This window comes from Oxyura jamaicensis, chromosome 3 (assembly GCF_011077185.1).
Source record: "Oxyura jamaicensis isolate SHBP4307 breed ruddy duck chromosome 3, BPBGC_Ojam_1.0, whole genome shotgun sequence".
NCBI classification, from domain to species: Eukaryota; Metazoa; Chordata; class Aves; order Anseriformes; family Anatidae; genus Oxyura; species Oxyura jamaicensis.
The window spans coordinates 71,275,445-71,293,618 of record NC_048895.1 but is presented as its reverse complement, the minus strand read 5'-3'; the positions used below and the strand labels follow the sequence as shown (position 1 = coordinate 71,293,618).

Sequence of the window (18,174 nt, the reverse complement as noted above, 5' to 3'; positions counted from 1 at the left end):
ATGCTTGGCAAGGTAACCCTGTGAAGAGTTTGTCTAGATAATGTGGTTCTTTTCACTTTATCTTATCAGCACATTAGCGTCCTGGATAGTTAACAAAGTCATGAAAGGGATATAGTAATCAACCATTGAAAAAACAACTGACGTTTGCTTACTTGCAAGAATAGTAAGGTCTGGCTCATATGATTATTTTTCCTGCGTTTTCTGCATATTCATAACTGACCATTCATTCTCTTCTGAATTAACATGTTTTTTTCGAAGAATGAAGTATCTATTTTAGTGACAAATATTGTGACAATTATTAATGAATTTTCCTGCTAATAAATCTGAATAACCACATAAGGTCACGTTTTCCCTACTGCATGATTTCTGACAGTAGGCTGAACTGATAGTTTATTTGCATCTTTCTAGTGTTCTGGTTGTGATGTATAAGCATTTTTTTTTCTTTTTGGTCTGAAAGAAAAGGAAAAAGTGGTAAGAAGAGTGCAAAATATGTGTTTTGAGTAGTAAGGAATGTAGAGGTTAGTAGTCAACCAGTCTTCATTGGCATATACCATATAGAAACATGTTGTTTTGGTGTACCAGAGGGTACAAAAGAGTAGTAATAATGCTCTTATTAATAATAAGAGTATAAGTAATTATCAGATAGGTAAAGATTAGAATATTGCATTATAAGATGGTATTACTGCTTAGTGCGATGGACACTGGTACTAAAATATTTTGCCATATTTTGGTATTCATATTCTACAAAATATGCTTAAAGCTTTCAAGCTTTGAAAAGAACTACAAAAATGATTGGATTTCTAAAACAAAACAAAAAACCCACCCCATGATTAAACCAATAAATTTATCAGTGTTAAAGACCAGATCATTAGCAAGCTGACTATTGATAGAATTGCAAAGAAAGACATTTCTTTTCATAGACTGTCCTTCATATCTAGAGAAAAAAACAGTAAGAAGTAGTGGCTGAAGCTGTACAAATTCAAACTAGTAATATGAAGCAAGGTTGTAACCAGGTAGATTGCTAATCATTAGAGCAATACTATGGGGGATAGGGATATAGTTTTCAACTTTTTTCAGTTTGTGCTTTCTGAAATGTTTTTCAGTACAGAGTATATACTGCTTTTCATCAAACGTTATTCTCTTGACAGAGTGCTTGCTTTTCTTTGTTACCTTTTCCAGGTCTCCAGGTTTCTACAAACAAACCTAAGGGCATGACTTCATTACTAAAAGTCATTACGTAAACTTTTCAGGAAAGGGTTCACTTAAACAGATTCTGGGGTGTAGAAACTATTGGGTAGAGTCCTGTGGCATGTGATACAGAGAAATCTGTACTTCTGGGCAAGCAGCTCTGGGTGTCCCTGTTTGAGCAGGGGGGAGACCTGGTGACCTCCACAGGTCCCTTCCAACTTTAGCAATTTTGTGACGTACAATTACGTTCTTCTAGTTTGTCTTTAGACTATCAGACCCTGCAAAGAAAGCTTCAGTTTTTCTGTCCAAAGGTACCTAATAAAGCAGAAAGACAAATTTGTAAATTAGATTTGAATGAGCCCTAGAAGCAGCTTACACTGCTAGGCAGGGGGCAGAATTTTGCCTTCTGCTACTGATTGTGTGTACCATGAAAAAGCACATTTCATTTACAGCTGGAGATTGAATAGGGACCCAGCTGCTGGCATCTTGATTTTTTGTGTAATACCACCCTTCCCCTTCTGATAGGTCCAGATAGACTAACAACAGGTATTTGGCCAGTGTGTACAAACTCTAGAATGGACTTCCCTCCTTTGTTTGTCTAGTTTTAATTGGGAATTACTGACCTAATTGGCTGTCCTTTCTTACTGATAAGTAAACCTGTACTGTTTGTGGCTCTGTTCATCATGATTTACATGGAAAGACAGATACGTTTTAATTGCTAAGATCAACTACTGTCAAGTTCTGTGACTCAGCGAGTACATTGAGTACCTTTGCTACTAGCACAGTGCAAGGAATAGATTTTTAGAGTTAGAAAAACAAAGAAATCTTTTATACCAGTAATAAAATGCACATGGCTCCTGTTGTCTGAAAATTAAGTTAGATGTTGATGAGGTATGTGATGCATTTACCCCTTTAAATATGAAAATATTGAAGGTTCTTGGCAGATTGGAAATAAAGAAAAAAATAATGTCTCCTCCTGGAGCTTTTCTTGACTAGTTTCTTCAAAGTTATTTTTACAATTGAAACTGCTTTTGTGTATACTCTTCCCATTAGGTTTGGGTGCACTCTGGACAGTGTGTCTCACATGAATTCCTCTGTATAAAAAGATGAAATAACCAAACATAATTCCTGTCTGTGATCTAATTTGCTTCTAGTGCCATACATATTAAAACCTACATATTGTATAAATGAAACTAATCAATGACTAGTGTATGATTTTTCTGTAGACGTCCCAAGAGGGTCTGAAACTCCATATACAGTTAATACTCCAAACATTTGGAGGTGCACAGTAAGCTCATGTGTTGTACTGATTTTTTTTTTCCTCTACCATGTTCAGAAAGGTCCATGAGCCTTGTACAGGTTTAGTCTTGCTAGCAGTTTCAAAACACCATCCATCTTTGCATGTATTTCTTTACACAGTGATTCCAAGCTGGGGTTTGTTACTCTTGCAGTGCTTACAGCAAGAGCATTTGGAGAAAAAAAAAAAAAAAAAAAAAAAAAGCCCCAAATAATCTGAACCTTAGAGCATTATATGACATGCTTGCTCTTTGCCTCTGCTAGCTGAATTATCACCGGAAGATAAGGAAACTTTGGTAATATGCTATTAAAACCGGATGTGCTTGGCTAGAAAGAAGTTGTATTTTAGAAGTTTGTTTTGCTGGCTTGGAGGTGGAAAGCACAGCTGAGATCACACTTCTCAAAATATCAGTTGATTGCTGTACTGTACCTGTTTGTCTCTTTGCTGATTGGGCAGAGCCGTTGCTGGGCTGATACTGGTTTGACCAAAATTAGCAAGTCAATATAAACGAGTCAAACGAGCCTGCCTGCTTTTTTTCAGTTCTCCCTTCTGATTCATCAGTTGTTTGTTTCAAATTCTTACGGCCTTTGTGAATTGGGGATTGTGCCAGCAAAGGTGAAAGCTCTTAGTGGTTAGTCAGTGAGAATGTTCAGAAGAAAAATTGTCTTGATGACATTTAGATGCTAGCAAAAATATGATGGCTTTTTTTTTTTTTTTTTAAAGGTGGAAATGGATCCTACAGAGCAATTTTATTAAATATATAGAGGAGAGAACCTGTTCCTCCCTTACGAGACAGCCTGCTTCTCAAGTTGAGGGACAGCATTCATCTTCTTGACCTTAAGTGGATGTTAGTGCCAATGTCTTGTGGCAAAGACTTAGACCTGAAACTTGGTTATGAGGCTATATATGAAAACAGGATTCGCTGCTTACATGTCTTTTTTCCATCGGTATCACTGTGTATGCTTCAAGTTGGATGGTGTCTGGTTAACTTACATTATCAATATCATGGAGGCTTAGAATATCTGGCTATAATTATTGCTTTTGAACAAAAACACCAAAATGCTGTGTTAATGCAAGTACAGCATTTAGCATTAGATAAAAGTTGATCTAGCAGCTAAGAATAGATGAACTTTTTGAAAATTAGTAGGTTTAGATGCAAGAGACAAAAAAATATATTTTAATTAGTTTGCACTTGGATTAGTTCTGACTTTCAGAATGTTTTTTCTTCTCCCATACAGGTGAATAAGAAAAAGGTGGTGGTGGTGATGGTGGTGGTGAATGCCATTGAATTAAGATCCACCAGGCTTGCCAAAAAATAGCTGAGCTCAATATCCCACTGAAGGGCAGGGATAGGAAATGCTTTAAGACAACAATTTGGTTAAATCATGAGATCTTGAGATACTATATAAAAACAGAAAGTAGCTCTCATTTAGCAATTATAAGAGTGTTGCAGGAACATTTAAAATCAAAATCAGGGAAAAAATCACAAAATGAGAGGCAACTAGAAGGGGACATAAAAAGAAACAGAAAAACCGTCTGTAGGTAACTGCAAGAAGACAATAAAGAAGTAATTGCTGCAGTGTTTGGAAGATAAGATGAGAACTACTGACATGACATTGAATAGTGAAATGTGGAAATGCCTTTTTTGTTTCTTTTTTTTGAAAGGGCTAAGTATGCTCAAATGATTGATCTCTGTTCCAGTCTGAGTTTATTTAAGGGGTATATACTATATTTAAGTGTCTTCAGACAAGCCAGGCCTACTGAAATTTACCCCGTGGTGCTTGCAGAGGTCAGAAAGGGGTGATGTCTCCAAAATTCTTGAGAATTTATGTAGGATGGCAAGGTCGTAGGGCACCTCTCTGGAAAAGGAGAAGGAGGAGGAACTAGGGAACAATAGATGAGTCAAATTTCTGGTAATAATCTTGAACAAATAATTCAGCAATCTATAAGCAATCATAGTTAACAAGGAAATGACCTGGATTTAACAGTAACAAAGCAAGGTGAAGTAGTTTAACCTCTACAATGGGTAACAGGCCTAGAGAAGAAGAGAAGGTGGCAGTCTTTGGCCATACAGCTGAGATTTGCTTACTTGTAAGTTTAATAAGTTCTGGCTCGTATGATTATTCTGGTATATAGTGATATTTTAAGATGTTTTAAAATTAGTGTGGGCTTCATAAAAATAGATTACCTATACTTAGCATATACCATTAGTAATTAGTAGCACCAGTGCTGTATAAGATCTGTCAGATGTTTTTAATTTCTTCTGTAAACTGGGTTATGAAAAATAGTAGCATGTGAAATTATTTCTAGTTGCTATGTTTGGCATTATTTCAATTATTTTGGACCTGCTATTAACCAATTTGTGAAACAGAAAAAGTATTATCTTCTTTATAAGTAGCTACTAGCTTCTGATTTTTTCAAGTAATACAGTATACCTATTTTATTGCAGGATTTGGTTATCCGTATCATCTTCATTCTTGGTAATTTAACAGCAGAGAATAACAAGGCCCGTGAGCATTTTTTTAAAGAAAAAGGAAGTCTTAACACCTTGATATCATTATTTCAAACCTACCACGAACTTGATTTGAATGCAGAGAAATGGTGCCATATAAGAGGAAGGGAAGAAGAAAAACAAACAAAACATCCTTCAGAAGCAGAAGATGTTCTGATAAAACTGATAAGAGTGCTGGCCAATCTCTCCATTCATCCCAGTGTAGGAGCAACTTTGGCAGCTGCCCATCATGTTGTAGAACTACTTGTTACAGTACTAGGTAATAACGCCTATGTTGTGTGTGTTTCCTGTGTTCTGTAAGGAGAATTTAGGATTTTTCTACGGGAGCTTTTTATCTAGTTCAAGCCATACTGAAATCAATTCTGTTGCTAAAATAGCAAAGTCAATTTGCTGGCATTCATAAATTGTATTGTGTAAAATGCTGTTTTTGACACTGGGAGCATTGACTTTTCAGTGTCTGTGGAAAGGGGTTATAGAAGTGTTTAATACAGTGGTAAGATTTGCAGGCTTGATCATTAAGGGTAAGCAAACTGGATTTTTATTTTAAGTACATCGCACAGTGAGAGTTCATGTATAAAAGGACTTATTGTTTTATTTTATTTAAGGTTCACAACTTTATGACTGTTCTTGGATTGAGTATTCTTCTTTTTTCCTATTCTCATGGCTTTTAGTAGTCTCCAAAAACTTCATCTCTTTATGTTTTCATCTTTTTTGGATTTCCAACCTTAATCTCTTTCAAGGTTAGGTGGAGTCCCTTCACCTCTAAACCGAGTTTTAGGACTGCATTTTCTTTACCACTTAACAATCCCTTTGTAAATCTAAACGTAGGCTAGGATGAGGCGAACCATTCTCCCAGTAATAAGAGTTTAGCAGTGATGAGATAAATTTCAGAAAACTCAGTGTGTGTGACATTAAATATTACATGAAGACAATCATCCTGTTTGTATGCTACTTTACCAGTCTTACCCACCAGCTATGCAGGATTAGACAAAGACAGACTCACAAGTTCATCCATTCTTAAGCCCTGTGGGAGCTTCTAGGGTTTGAACTATCTTAATCCTTGTGTAAGTACTCAAAGCTTCTCTTTGACCCACTCCCCTTTTGTTGAGCACCATATTAGTTAGTTTACAAGAAAATTTTACTTCCTTTACCCTTGGTTTCTGAGGGCAGAAACCTCAGAAAATCAATACGTGCAACTTTCAGCCTTGCTAGTATAAGAGGAAATTTTATATTGGTAATGTTGTCAGGAACTCAAAGAGAGAATGTTTCAGATATTGTTAAAGAACACTATTTTTTCAATATCTCATAGTAGCTGACATCTCAGTGTAATAGTCTTCAGTATTTCTCTGTGTCAGCAGTCTGATAACTATCATACAGGCCTGTTTCTGCATGCAAATTCTCCTCAGTCCCATCTTAAAACAGTAAATAGGATCTGTAAAATCTTTTAACTAGATTTTACACAATGTCACATTAGTCACAATGATTTCTGTTGATGAAGAGTTGGAAAGCATGGCATTGTATTGCCATTTTGCATCAGCTGTTCCTGCTAGCCTCTGCCATTTTAATGAAAAATAAAATAGTTTTTGCTAATAGTCTCCATGTTAACTATGACTCAATTTGCTTCTGAACTGTAATATACTTCTAAGTTACTCATGTGTGTATATATACATATGCTTTTTTTTCATATCAGAATATAAGTCAATTGATGTCTGTGAGGAGTTGGTCATCAATGCTGCAACAACAATCAACAATTTATCCTTCTACAAAGTGAAGGGTTCTGCTGTTCAAGACAAGAAGCTACACATTGCTGAAAGTAAGGACTTTTAAACTAGTACCTTCTGAAAGTGGAAGTTATGCATGCTAGATATTGATACCACAGAAAATCGAGACCCTGATAGTGTTCTGGGGCATTATGTTGCAGGAATATAAAGGTCATAGGGCTAAATTACTTGCATAGTGATTTCTGATTCTTTTGGAACATAATTATATGACTTCTGTGAAAATATTTAGGTTGTTGACAAAACCCCTTTTTCTCCCCAAATGAATTTTCCATGTTGTTTTCTGTTTAGCAGTTTTTGCTAGACTTGTTCAAAATTCATATGCCTGAACCAAAATAATCATGGTGCTTTTTACTTCTAATCAGAGTATGGTAGGAAGTTTTGTTTTGTTTTGTTTTTCTTGTTACCTTCTAGACCTGCAGAATTTTGTTTCTGCAATTGCTTTGTGTCTGTTGGCATTTATTGAGTTGAGTGAGTGAGTTGTGTGATCCACTCTCCTCTGACGTTATGGACAACAGTCATATTTCAGTGGTGTGTAGGAACTATATCTGAGTTCTGGGACTCATTGTGTTAATGTTATAGAAAAAGCTACTGTTATACAACGAGCCTCTATCTTTCACTCTGAATAAGCAAGGTATGGGAAGAAGCAGAGGCTGAAGTGCACAAAACTGGTAGAATAAAGAGCAGGAGAAAATACTATGGCTCTCAACCTAGTGCCCTGGCTGCTAGACATCATTCCCTATCTAGGTAAATGTTCTGATGTTCTGTCATGAGTCATTTTATCCCCCATAAGCCAGCTGTCTGTTAATGCTAGCTGAAGAAATGTGGAACCAAATGTCTTTTTTTTCAGCCCCATTTGCTCTCCCTCTCCCATTTTTATTGCTAGTGTGTGGAACCAGTCCCATCACCTTTTCTCCATCTGAAATGAACAGAGATGAAACCTTTTGATAGAAGACCAGCATGCTTCCTTCAGGAGACATTTTGACAATAAATTGTTGATAAAAGTGGGTGGATCCCAAAGACAAAAAACAGTCATTTCTGTTGTCTCTTTAAGACAAGTTCAAGGCATGTTCAGCATTGCAACATTCAAAGAAGGAAGTAATGAGAATGAAGCCAACCTCTCTTCTCTTTTTGTTTCTCTTACTTCTCTGTAGTGGAAGGGTTAAGGGTTCACTGATTTGCATCCTTCATACGATGCACTGATTTCAGTGATTCACTTCTTCCTCACAGAAGACTGCTGAATGTAAAATGTAAAATTGCTTCTTGTTACTGTACTGTACTGTAATTGCTTCTTGTTTCATGATGGTAGCTCTTCCTAGGAAATGCAGAAGGTCTCATTCTGTCTGCTGAAGGTGCATGCTAATCATATGTGAAACTAAGCAGGAAACCAGCAAGCAAGTAAACGCTTCAGACCAGGAGCAATATTAAGTAGCTGTTCAGAGAAAATGTATTTGCTTGTTGTAGCAGCACTGAGAGAAAACAGCTAATGTCAGAAAATAATTTTAGTTTAGAGAGACGTCCCACCATAAGACCATCTGTTCAGGATCTAAATCAATTCTCTTAGATACTGCAACATTTTTTTTTGTTCTGTCTTCCTGGATTTTCACATAAGCCCACTCAAAACTGTATAGCAAAACTGGTTCCCATTATTGCAACTGTGCTTAGGCTATCTTCATAACTCCTCATCTGTTCCTTTGCATTTAGCCCCATATTGGAGCTCTTTGTCTCATCTTCAAAGCCCCACACAATTTAGCGCTTGTTCTACCATCTGCTAAGCCCCTTCACTGCAACCAGACAGTTAGATAAATGTTCCCATGCATTATATTTATTGCTGTTGCTGCTTGCATTCTGATATCTACTGATAAAATGCCAAGCACGTTTGTGATATACAAGTAATCGTTTTTATTTCATTTCTCTGCAAACCAATAGTGCTTTTAAAGCTGTTAATGAGCAACAGTATGGATGGAGTTGTGGAGGCTGTCAGAGTCTTTGGCAATCTTTCCCAGTATCATGAGATCTGTGACTTCATCGTACAGAAAAAGAGTGAGTTTTACATTTGTAGGAGTCCTGTTTTTAAATGTCTATAGTTCTAAAAGGGAAAAATTTCTAATAAGCTGTCTGAGTTAAAGGGTAGAAGCAATCTTACCTGGTATTTTGAAAATTATGCCAATCTTAGAATCCAACAGTAGTCGTTATAAATACCATTTTATTTCAGTTTCATTGAAGTGGAAATATTGGAGTAGGAAAAGTGTGCCATGGTGTACCTTCACTAAGGTAAATGCTACCAAAAAATAAACAACAACAAAAAAACACTGTTTTTCCTAAAGACTATAGTTTTGAATTTCCCTGCGCTCCTTCATTTCCTCAAGTCCTGCAGGTTTGTAGTGATTGGATATGAAATGAAAATCCAACTCAATTCTCATGTAGGTTCATTAGCACAAGTTTTTGATTCTCGTATTCGACAGCTTATTAGTGCTTTGTGATATGCCTCAACAAAGAGACCTCCTGTTTGCCTCTGGGTGAAGCAGGATACAAGTCTTCTCAAGTCCTTTTGCTTTTGTTGCTTGGAGAGATTTGGGAAAAATGGCTACTCCTTGCTACCCAGAGAAGGTGTGTCATAAGTTTAATTAAACACCAGTTCACTGTAATTTTTTTCTGTCTACCTGTCAGTGCTAAAAGTGATACGCCACAATATACAACCCCTTTTTTCAAGGGTGAACACATCAAGGTTTGTGGAGGGGGAAGGTATCTGCAAAGCAAGAACTGATAGCTAGTAGTTGCTTGCTAATGAGCTGTTTCCGCCAAAGGACTGAATTTTCCACCTTGGAGAGACTGTGGTGTCACTGTGCTGAGCTCAGGGGGAGCTGGGAGGCTGCCTCCCCACTAGGCAGGACTGACTTCCTTGCCGGGGTTGCCTTCTACTGCCTACTGAGTTCAGAGTCAGCAAGCACTGCGAGATGCTGCATGCCCAGCATCTGCTTCTTACCTGTTTCCTGCAGGAGCCCCAGGCTGCAGCAGTCCCAGCTGGACTTGGTGCAGTCTAAGGCAACCCTGCCTCTCAAGGAGGTAAGAACTTCCCTCTGTGAGTGCCAAATGCCTGATCTTAGCAGTTTATGCTGACTCTTTAAGAAGTAACCTGTAATCCAGTTTGGTCAACTTAAGCTCTTCTGATTGGATTTTCACGTAACTTTGATGTAGAATTTTGTAGGTGTTGTGTTGAAGAAACTGGTGTTCAGCATGATGTAGTAATGGCTATTTCTCTGTCTCATATGTCTAATTCAGAAACATCAGACTAGTATGCTACAAGGTTATATTTTTGAGTAGGATATCCCTGTATTTGACTGCTTTCTGAGTGTACATGTTTAATAAGTGTGTTATAATGGCACTTGCATGATAAGTCCAACTTCTCAGTAATATCGTTTCCTTCTTTACAATCCAGTATACAAGTTCGTGATTGCCTTACTTGATGCCAAGAATCAAGATGTCTGTTTTTCTGCCTGTGGAGTTCTGCTCAATCTCACAGTGGATAAGGACAAACGAGCTCTTCTGATGGAAGAAGGAGGAATTGGGAAGTAAGTTCCTGATTACGTTTTCAAAGGCCACATTCCAGTAGTTTGGCCAAGGAGTTTCAATCAGATTCTTTTTCACTGGGGCCAATAACTTAAAAGGATGCATACTTAATAAATATTCAGGATTTAATAGTCTTCAAGAAAGAGCCTTTCATATTTTTCCATATGTGTGGGTGGGTTGTTTTTTTGTTTGTTTTTAAATTTTGCAAAAGCATTAAAGTGATTTAGCCTGCTGCAGTGCCAAGAATTGTAGAATAATCTCCCAGAGACCCTCCTGATACATACAGGTGAGCGTACAACACGATAACTAAAGTATGCATGTCTTTGCAGTAGCTGCTTATGCCTGACTTAACTGGATCCTATGTGGGTTAAATGTACAAATAATGGACACCTTTAATGTGTATCTGTTTTAACAGTGAAGGAACTAGGATACCCCACATGGTCTCTTAAAATTGTGGTAACATCTTAGTACTTCAGGAAGAACAATCTGATCTACCCATGCTCGGTACAAAAAAGCTCGTCTTCTCTTTCTAAGAGTTCAATTTTAAAGCACTTTTATTGCAAGTGGTATTAGATCTTGAAAAACCACTGTGGATGCAACACTTAATGGCTTTGATGTTCAGATAATAGCGGATCCAGCTTAATTGGAACAACATGAAAGATCTTGTTCTTACGCTTGTAAAGCAGTTGATACAACCCACATTTATGTAACAATATGCCAAACTTTGAAATGCTTTCCTGCTCATATATCATATAATTACTTATTTTATACAGTGTAAACAAGACTTTTTGTCTGCTTATCTTCCCTTCCCATGTTCTGGTTAACTTGGAAAAATTTAAAGGTGAAAATCAGAAATAAAAATAAAATACAGGTTAATTGAAGAATCAATGTGAGAAATATGAGGAATGTCTACCACACAGAATCATACAGAGTATAAAATTCTCTATGCTATGCCTCAAAATTTGTGAAGCAGGAAGGAAAACTAACAATATGAAATAAATCCAGAGAATATGCAAGTGATTACAGTCTGGGTGACCTCCTTAAAAAAAAATTCAGCTCTGTGAATTTTTGGAAATGAAGTTACTCTACCAATATATAGTGGTTCTAATAAAACAAGGAATTAGTCTCATCAGAGAGATGAACTTCAAAAAATTAAGGCACAATCTTTTTTTTTTTTTTTTTTCTTTTTTTCTTTTTTTTTTTTCTTTTCATCAGATGTATACCAATCTTCTGCAGCAAGTGTTCTCAGAGAGGGGAGAAAAAGCAAACTTTCTTTTGGTTGCTTTTCAGTTACTGGTGTTTTAAGCCATACCTGAATGTGATAGATATCCTGTGGTTCCTTTACTAATTAATCACCAGACTATAACTCTCACAATGAAGCCAGGAAGTGAGGGAAGGAGGGCATCAGAGTGGTGAGGAAGAGAACAGCAGAGAGATCACTAGGGACAGCAGGTGAAAAACAGTGTTTACTTCTGTTGCCCCAGGACATGTGAACAATGCTGGTTGGTAATGAGAACTGTGGATAGATACTGTATGTAAACTGGTACAAGCAGAAAAGTTATAGCTTAATTTGAGTCCTGCTTATGATCTAGCTTGCATTTGATATCTGCAAAGAGGTGAGACTAGGAGAAGGGCCAAGAGCCTAATGGTCCTTAATAAAACTAGCATTTCTGAGAGGAGTCCACTGGGAATGCAGGCTGAGCAAATACAAAAAGGGATGAAATCTGCAAAATAGTCAGACTCCACTGAACCTAAGAGGTAATTCTGTGAGTCATAGAAGTAGCAAATTATTTTGGCTAAGTCTTCTGGTTAGATCCTCTGATGTGTAATAAGCTGGAAGCTCTCACTGAAGCCTTTTCTGCATTCATATCATCTTTCCTAGGTGAACTTTTGGTGCCTAATAAGGTTTGCTTGCATTGCAGTCTCTGCTGTGATAGATACAGATTTGGGACAGTCACAGATAGCTACGAAATTTGTTGGAATTCAGCATCTTTGAATTGGTTGCATTTGTGACACATGTGATTGAAATTGGTCAGGTGGGTTAAAAAATTACTGGAGATGGACAGATGCAGACAGGCGTACATATATATGAACAAAAGGCACGTTTGCATCCTTAGGGAACTAGGCTAAGTGAAAAAGAAGAGAGTAGCATCTTAAATTTATTAATGTAGAATTTTCCTGCAACCTTTCATGGAATCTACACACATTTCTAGACTGCCTGGATTTTAAAGGGCTCAGGAGAAAACTACATGGAGCATAGAAATGTTTTTGTTTGATACTGACAGGTTAGTCGACTGTTTACGAGACTTTGGGCCAGCGGACTGGCAGTTGGCTTGTCTGATATGCAAAACCCTGTGGAACTACAGTGAAAACATCACAAGTGCGGCCTTGTGCTTTGGAGAAGATACTGACACATTGCTGGCACTGCTCACATCACTCTTAGGTGAGATTCACAATGTTGGTCTCTTTAATTAATAATAGAAATAGAAGGGGCAAACTCAAAGCAGTATTGTTTGGATGGGAAGTCTGTCTGTGGGGCTTTAAGTGGTTGGCCTGTGTAGACTATCCAGCAACACAGTGGTTTCTTGTCATTCAGCACGTTCCCTTAGATTTTGCACACTGCCAAGGTGGAATTGGCCACTGTCACGCCCGTCTCTAACCTGTCTAGTTAGCATGCCACTAATGCTTTTCACCAGCTGCCCCTTTGAGCCAACTATCCCGTCAGCTTTCAGCACAAAACATACATTTCCCAGGATATGGGCCCTTGTGGTCTCAAAGGTAATTGCAGGTATTTACAGACGCAGCAGCTCAGACCAAGGAATGTGTTTTATTCTTTCAGAGGAAGGACTGGGTGACAAGGGTCCTTTATCTGCCCATCTCTTCTTACCACGATCTCTGCGTGTGTGAGGATAACATCCTGACAGTTTCTCATCTGCTCTGTAAAGCTAGGGAGGGTGTGCTCCTCCACAAATACAGGCTGGAAGGTGCCTACAAGTGAATCTTAAGACCCCGATTCATTCCGATTCATTTACTCAATTGGATCTTTTCATCTGCACATTTGTTTGCTTTGGATTTTATAGAATTTCATAGTCTTATAGTTATTTCATAGTCTTATAGTTACTATATTTCATTTTCCTCCTTCACTTTATGAGCACTGCTTTGGTTGTGTTTTTATTATAGGCAAGTCATTTGTCTTTTTTAAAAAATCTTTAAAATGTAAATGAAATTGGAGCAGACCTTAACTGATTTTGATTTGGTTTCAAGTGGAAATTTAGTAAAGATTAATGCTTGCTGTAAAGAAGACTACATTTTAGTCATACCTGGATACAAAGTGAGATCCCTGTGGTGTAGTTTGTTTTAGACAATTTTGTGAGGATTTTTTTCCAGTTACAGAAAAAAAAAATAAAATACTGTAATTCTCCTTTATAAGTCATTGCTTTCATTACATCTCTTGCTGTAATGATAGTTATAGCATACCTTAATATGAGAAGTATTTCCATTTATTTATCTGAAAATGCTCAGTATTTCAAGATCATGAGTGCACTTTTTAATATTCTGCAACAGAACTGCAAACTTTACAGCCACAATCGTACTTGAATTTTCTGGCATGCAGCAATGAATATGTATCTTTGTTTTGGATAATTCTTAATTATTTTTTTTTTCCTCTGCATTTAACACGGCTTATTCCAGCAATTAAATTGACTGCAGAGCCCAGGCTGTGGAGTAATTGGAACTCTCATTAACGAGTACAGCTTTCATGAATTGGTCGTTCATGTACAATCACAGTTCCAGTTACAGCATGCAATGACAATTAATCAAAAATAGGTCAGAAGTAAATCAGAAGGCTTGTCTTCCTTTTAAAGAGGAGCTTTTTTTTAAAAAAAAAGCTCATGTTACTCATTGGATCTAGTTCCTCTGTGTCTTAAGAGCCAACAATTTTTTAGTAATAGCAGCTGGTTAATATTGTCCTACATCTTCATCCTCCCATTGTATCCAGTACAGCCTTGAACTGTCATTGCTCTGATTCTATCGTTCAGGAAGCAGGAGGCAACTTCTGACAGTCAGCAGACTGTCCTCCAGCTTCCCAAGGGCGTGCCGATGGAGCATGGCACAGCAGACACCTCAGTTCACCTGCTGTGCTTGGCCTCCTCCCCTCTATTTTTCTTTCATGTACCTGGAACAAGGTGACAAGAGATGTGCAGGAGCCAAAGGGGAGTGGAAGTAGCAGGAAAAGATGTTGGGACCGAGAAAGGCTGGACCATTTTGTCTTTCCCTGCCTGATCCCAGCAGCCTGAGATGCAGCAGCACTACTTCCCAATAACACTGCAATTTGCCCGTTGTCAACCACTCCTGAGTCTTGTGTCACGTTTGTGGCTCAGAGCTCCTTGCAGATGGCATTTCCTGGCCCCTCGCAGCAGCTTTGCCTTGCCCCACTCCCTCAGGAGTAGCACTGGAGATGAGTCTCAGTCTTGAGAACGTACTTCTGTCTGGTATTCAGCAAAGTCTCCTTTCCCCCTCTCTTTTTACAGACTCTTCTTCTGCTCACTTGTACCTCCACTGTCAACTCCAGTTTTGGAGTTCAGCTTTTGAATGATTCTGCCCCTCATTTTTGTAGGCTGGACTCACTGGCCTCAGTGATTCCATAATGCTAGACCTATAGACATTCAGGTAACTTCTGGGAGGCACTGCTGTCTAATAAAATGGAGAAATGCCTCTTGTTATCTGTTAGAACATAATTAATATGGGTAGGGAAATCATTTAAGGAGTAGGCTAAACAGTTCTGCCTGAAAAGAAAAACCACAATCCCTTATCTTGCTCCTCAGGGTCTGCTGCTGAGGTTCATTTTGCACGTGTTGGGCCACTGTGCCATTGGTAAGACAGGAGCCAATGGGCACAAGCTGCAATAAGGAAAATCCTAATTAAATATTAGGAAAAGAAGGTTCTCCCATGACAGGGGTCAAGCAGATGAACAGGTTGCTCAGAAAGGCTGTGGAGATGCCATCCTTGGAGGTGTTCAAAATACAACAGTACCCGCACCAGAGCAGCCTCATCTGAGCTGGCTCTGCGGTGGGCATGGGTTGACCCTGGTGTCCTCTGAAGCGCCTATCTATCCTAAATTATCCAGTGATTCAATGTAGATCTGATGTCTAAGGCTGGATTTTATCTCTGATTACAAGGTTTCTTCCTGCAGAGATGTGGCATTTCCCTTCTTGAATGTTTTTTCTTCTTTTTTTTTTCTTTTTTTTTTTTTTTTTCCATAAAGCCTCTTAAGTAGCATCTTCCCTCCATGCAGTTCCCCATTTTAGACTAGCATTTTGTGATTTTGGCATCTACTTCACAAGCAGCATCTCTTTAATTCTGGTAATTTGGAAGCCCTGTAGTGGCTTGGAAATCAAGTATCATTAGCCGATACTGGTAACTTCCTATGAAGTGGAGCCATCTCCATGGATGAATGTTGCAGCCTCTTATTTATGGCTGTTGCAACTTGCAGCTCGGGCTATACGCTCTCACAGGCACCTTGCCGTTCTCTTACACATTAATAGCTGTTGTTTAAGCATTGACTCAGTGTGGGTAATGGAAGGTTCCCTTCAGCTCCCAGCAGGCAGCTCTCTGGAAGAGCTATTTAACAGATTGTGAATCTGGTGCTCTTTCGCAGCCTAGGGCGAAGATAAGTCACGCTGCCATTAGGTGGGGGGTTGCACCTTCATTTGTGGTCCGTTTATGGCCTAAGTGCTGTCAAATATGCTTTCTGTTAAACTGTGCTAAGCTCTTGCATGAAAACGTTTGTTCAGCGTTATCAGTCGTGTTTGTAGAGCCCTGGCTCAGGAGCATGCTTCTGGTTGCAGGCTGATTCCCGTGAGGGTTTGTTTCCTTGCAACAGCCAGTGCCAGGCAATACGGAGAGGAAAGAACAAGTGGTGATGTCCTTTCATTCCTAACGTTCCTCATCTCTGTTAAGACTATTGTTTCATTTATGAAGTTTGCGAGGAAGGGAGGGCACCAGTAATGTATTAACTGGTCTGGTTCAAGTGCTTGAAGCATGATAGTGGATATAGCTCGAGAGAGTCTTCACAAACCAGATGGGCAAAGTAATTATGACACAAAACCCATAGTTGTAGTTAGATGGAGAGGATTACTTACGTTAGCAAAAATTTTGTAGGTAATATTAAAACCCACGTAGTTTCCAGGCTAACGGTCACAATAAGTGCTTGGCCTCAGAGACACAATTTAGCTATAGCTTGAGGTGTGAGAATAGTAGAAGCTACAATCGACTTCTTACCATTTTCTGACATCCTTTATTTTCAGTCAAAGCCAAGCCCTTTAGACAGTGATGCTTAGTTTGTCGTAAGCATAGAGTTGTTTTTAAGCCGTGAACTTACACAACTGGGCAGTTGTATGTGCTGTGGTCATAAAATACGTCGTTGGGTAAATATTAACTTGGAACTGATGGTGATATTTTCCTTGATTACAGATGAAGAGCTAGTACTGGATTACAGCCTCGACAGAGATTTAAGGGACTACCACAAACTGTATTGGGAAAGAGAGTTCAAACCTGTGGCAGAAAAACTTCTTGACAGAATTCAAAGCCATCACTCCTTTGTTCCAAGTGTGACCATTACTACATGTTAATCAGTCATGATATTTTTTGTGATGTAGACTGTACAGCTACAGGTTTCTAATATAGCTGTTCATTGCCATCGGTAAGTATGGTGGAAGCACAGGAAGGTAATTTTTAGGAAGGTAGTAAAGCCTGGTGTTTATATACTGGAAACTATCTTCTGAGAAGCTTGTATGAAATTTTTGCACGTGTAATTACTTTTTACAATACATTTGAGTTCATCAAGCAGCTGTTCTGTGTGATTTGTCTATTAATTACATAGTTCCTTGGCAGGCAAATTGAAACAAAGCTATTTGCTGAACTTCTGATTTTAAGAGGTGAATTACCATTGCGTACCTGGATCCCTGTTGAACCAATAATGCTGTGTACTATAAAAGAATATTGCATGTTAGGAGCTACATCCTACCTACAGAAGTAGACACACTTCTACTTCATCTAAAACTCTGCAACAGAGTAACCCAAATGCTAGAGGCGCATCCTGGTGTGTTATAAGCTTCATTCCTTTGGAGGGATTTGTCTGTGGCAGCAACTGAGAGCCCCCTCAGGGGCACAGCTGTACCTTGGCGGTGCCAGGACCTGTGCTTCCAGGTGAGGAGGTGAAGTGAGGAGGCTGGGAAGTACAGCAGTAGTACAAGGGCAGGGAAACTTTTTTATTCCTAATTTGTCCCCTCTTCTACATTCTTGGGGACCTTTGCTGTTGATGAGGCAGGGGAGGGGAGATTTCATGAGCCAGGTTTTGGGGCTGGTGAGGAGGAAGCTTCAGTGAAGGTAATGAAATTTGCAATGTTCCTTTTGTCCCAGCAGCTGGGGTGTTTCCTGCGGCCAGCAAGGCTCAGTCCTGCAGTGAATTGCTCAGGGAGCGTGTGTGGCAGCCTCCACTGCTACCGCCCGCAGAGGAGAACTGCTCAGCTGTTCAGCATGGTTTGGCTCTAGCAACAGCTCTGCTGAACTCAAAACGTTCTCAGTCATTATTCCTTCTTTTCCCATTTTAATTTTAGCTGAAGTTGAGGGGGAAGATAAATGGCTTCAGTGCCCCATTTGCTTCTTGGCAAAACGAGCGGATATTGGTTCTTGGGGGTATTAAAGGCAGCACGATGGGTAAGTGCTCCCCTGTGAGGAGAGCGCTGGAGGCGTTTGTTCTTGGCATCCGCATCAAGGCGAGAGGCAGGCAAACACCACGCTGTGCAGTGCAGGGTGGGGATACAGTGGAA

The 18,174-nt window shown here is 38.9% G+C and overlaps 1 protein-coding gene across 8 annotated transcripts in view; it reads left to right on the top strand.

Annotated features, from left to right (window-relative positions):
• Positions 1-17,193, top strand: part of ARMC2 (armadillo repeat containing 2) — a 67,071-nt gene extending 49,878 nt beyond the window's left edge. For all 8 annotated transcript variants that reach the window (XM_035321695.1, XM_035321693.1, XM_035321694.1 and 5 more), the window contains 6 exons: positions 4,935-5,256; positions 6,688-6,810; positions 8,705-8,818; positions 10,215-10,347; positions 12,631-12,788; positions 16,817-17,193. In XM_035321695.1, coding sequence (XP_035177586.1) covers positions 4,935-5,256; positions 6,688-6,810; positions 8,705-8,818; positions 10,215-10,347; positions 12,631-12,788; positions 16,817-16,974 — 1,008 coding nt within the window. In that variant the 3' untranslated portion in view covers positions 16,975-17,193. The remainder of the gene's footprint in view (positions 1-4,934; positions 5,257-6,687; positions 6,811-8,704; positions 8,819-10,214; positions 10,348-12,630; positions 12,789-16,816) is intronic.
• Positions 17,194-18,174: the final 981 nt, after the last annotated feature.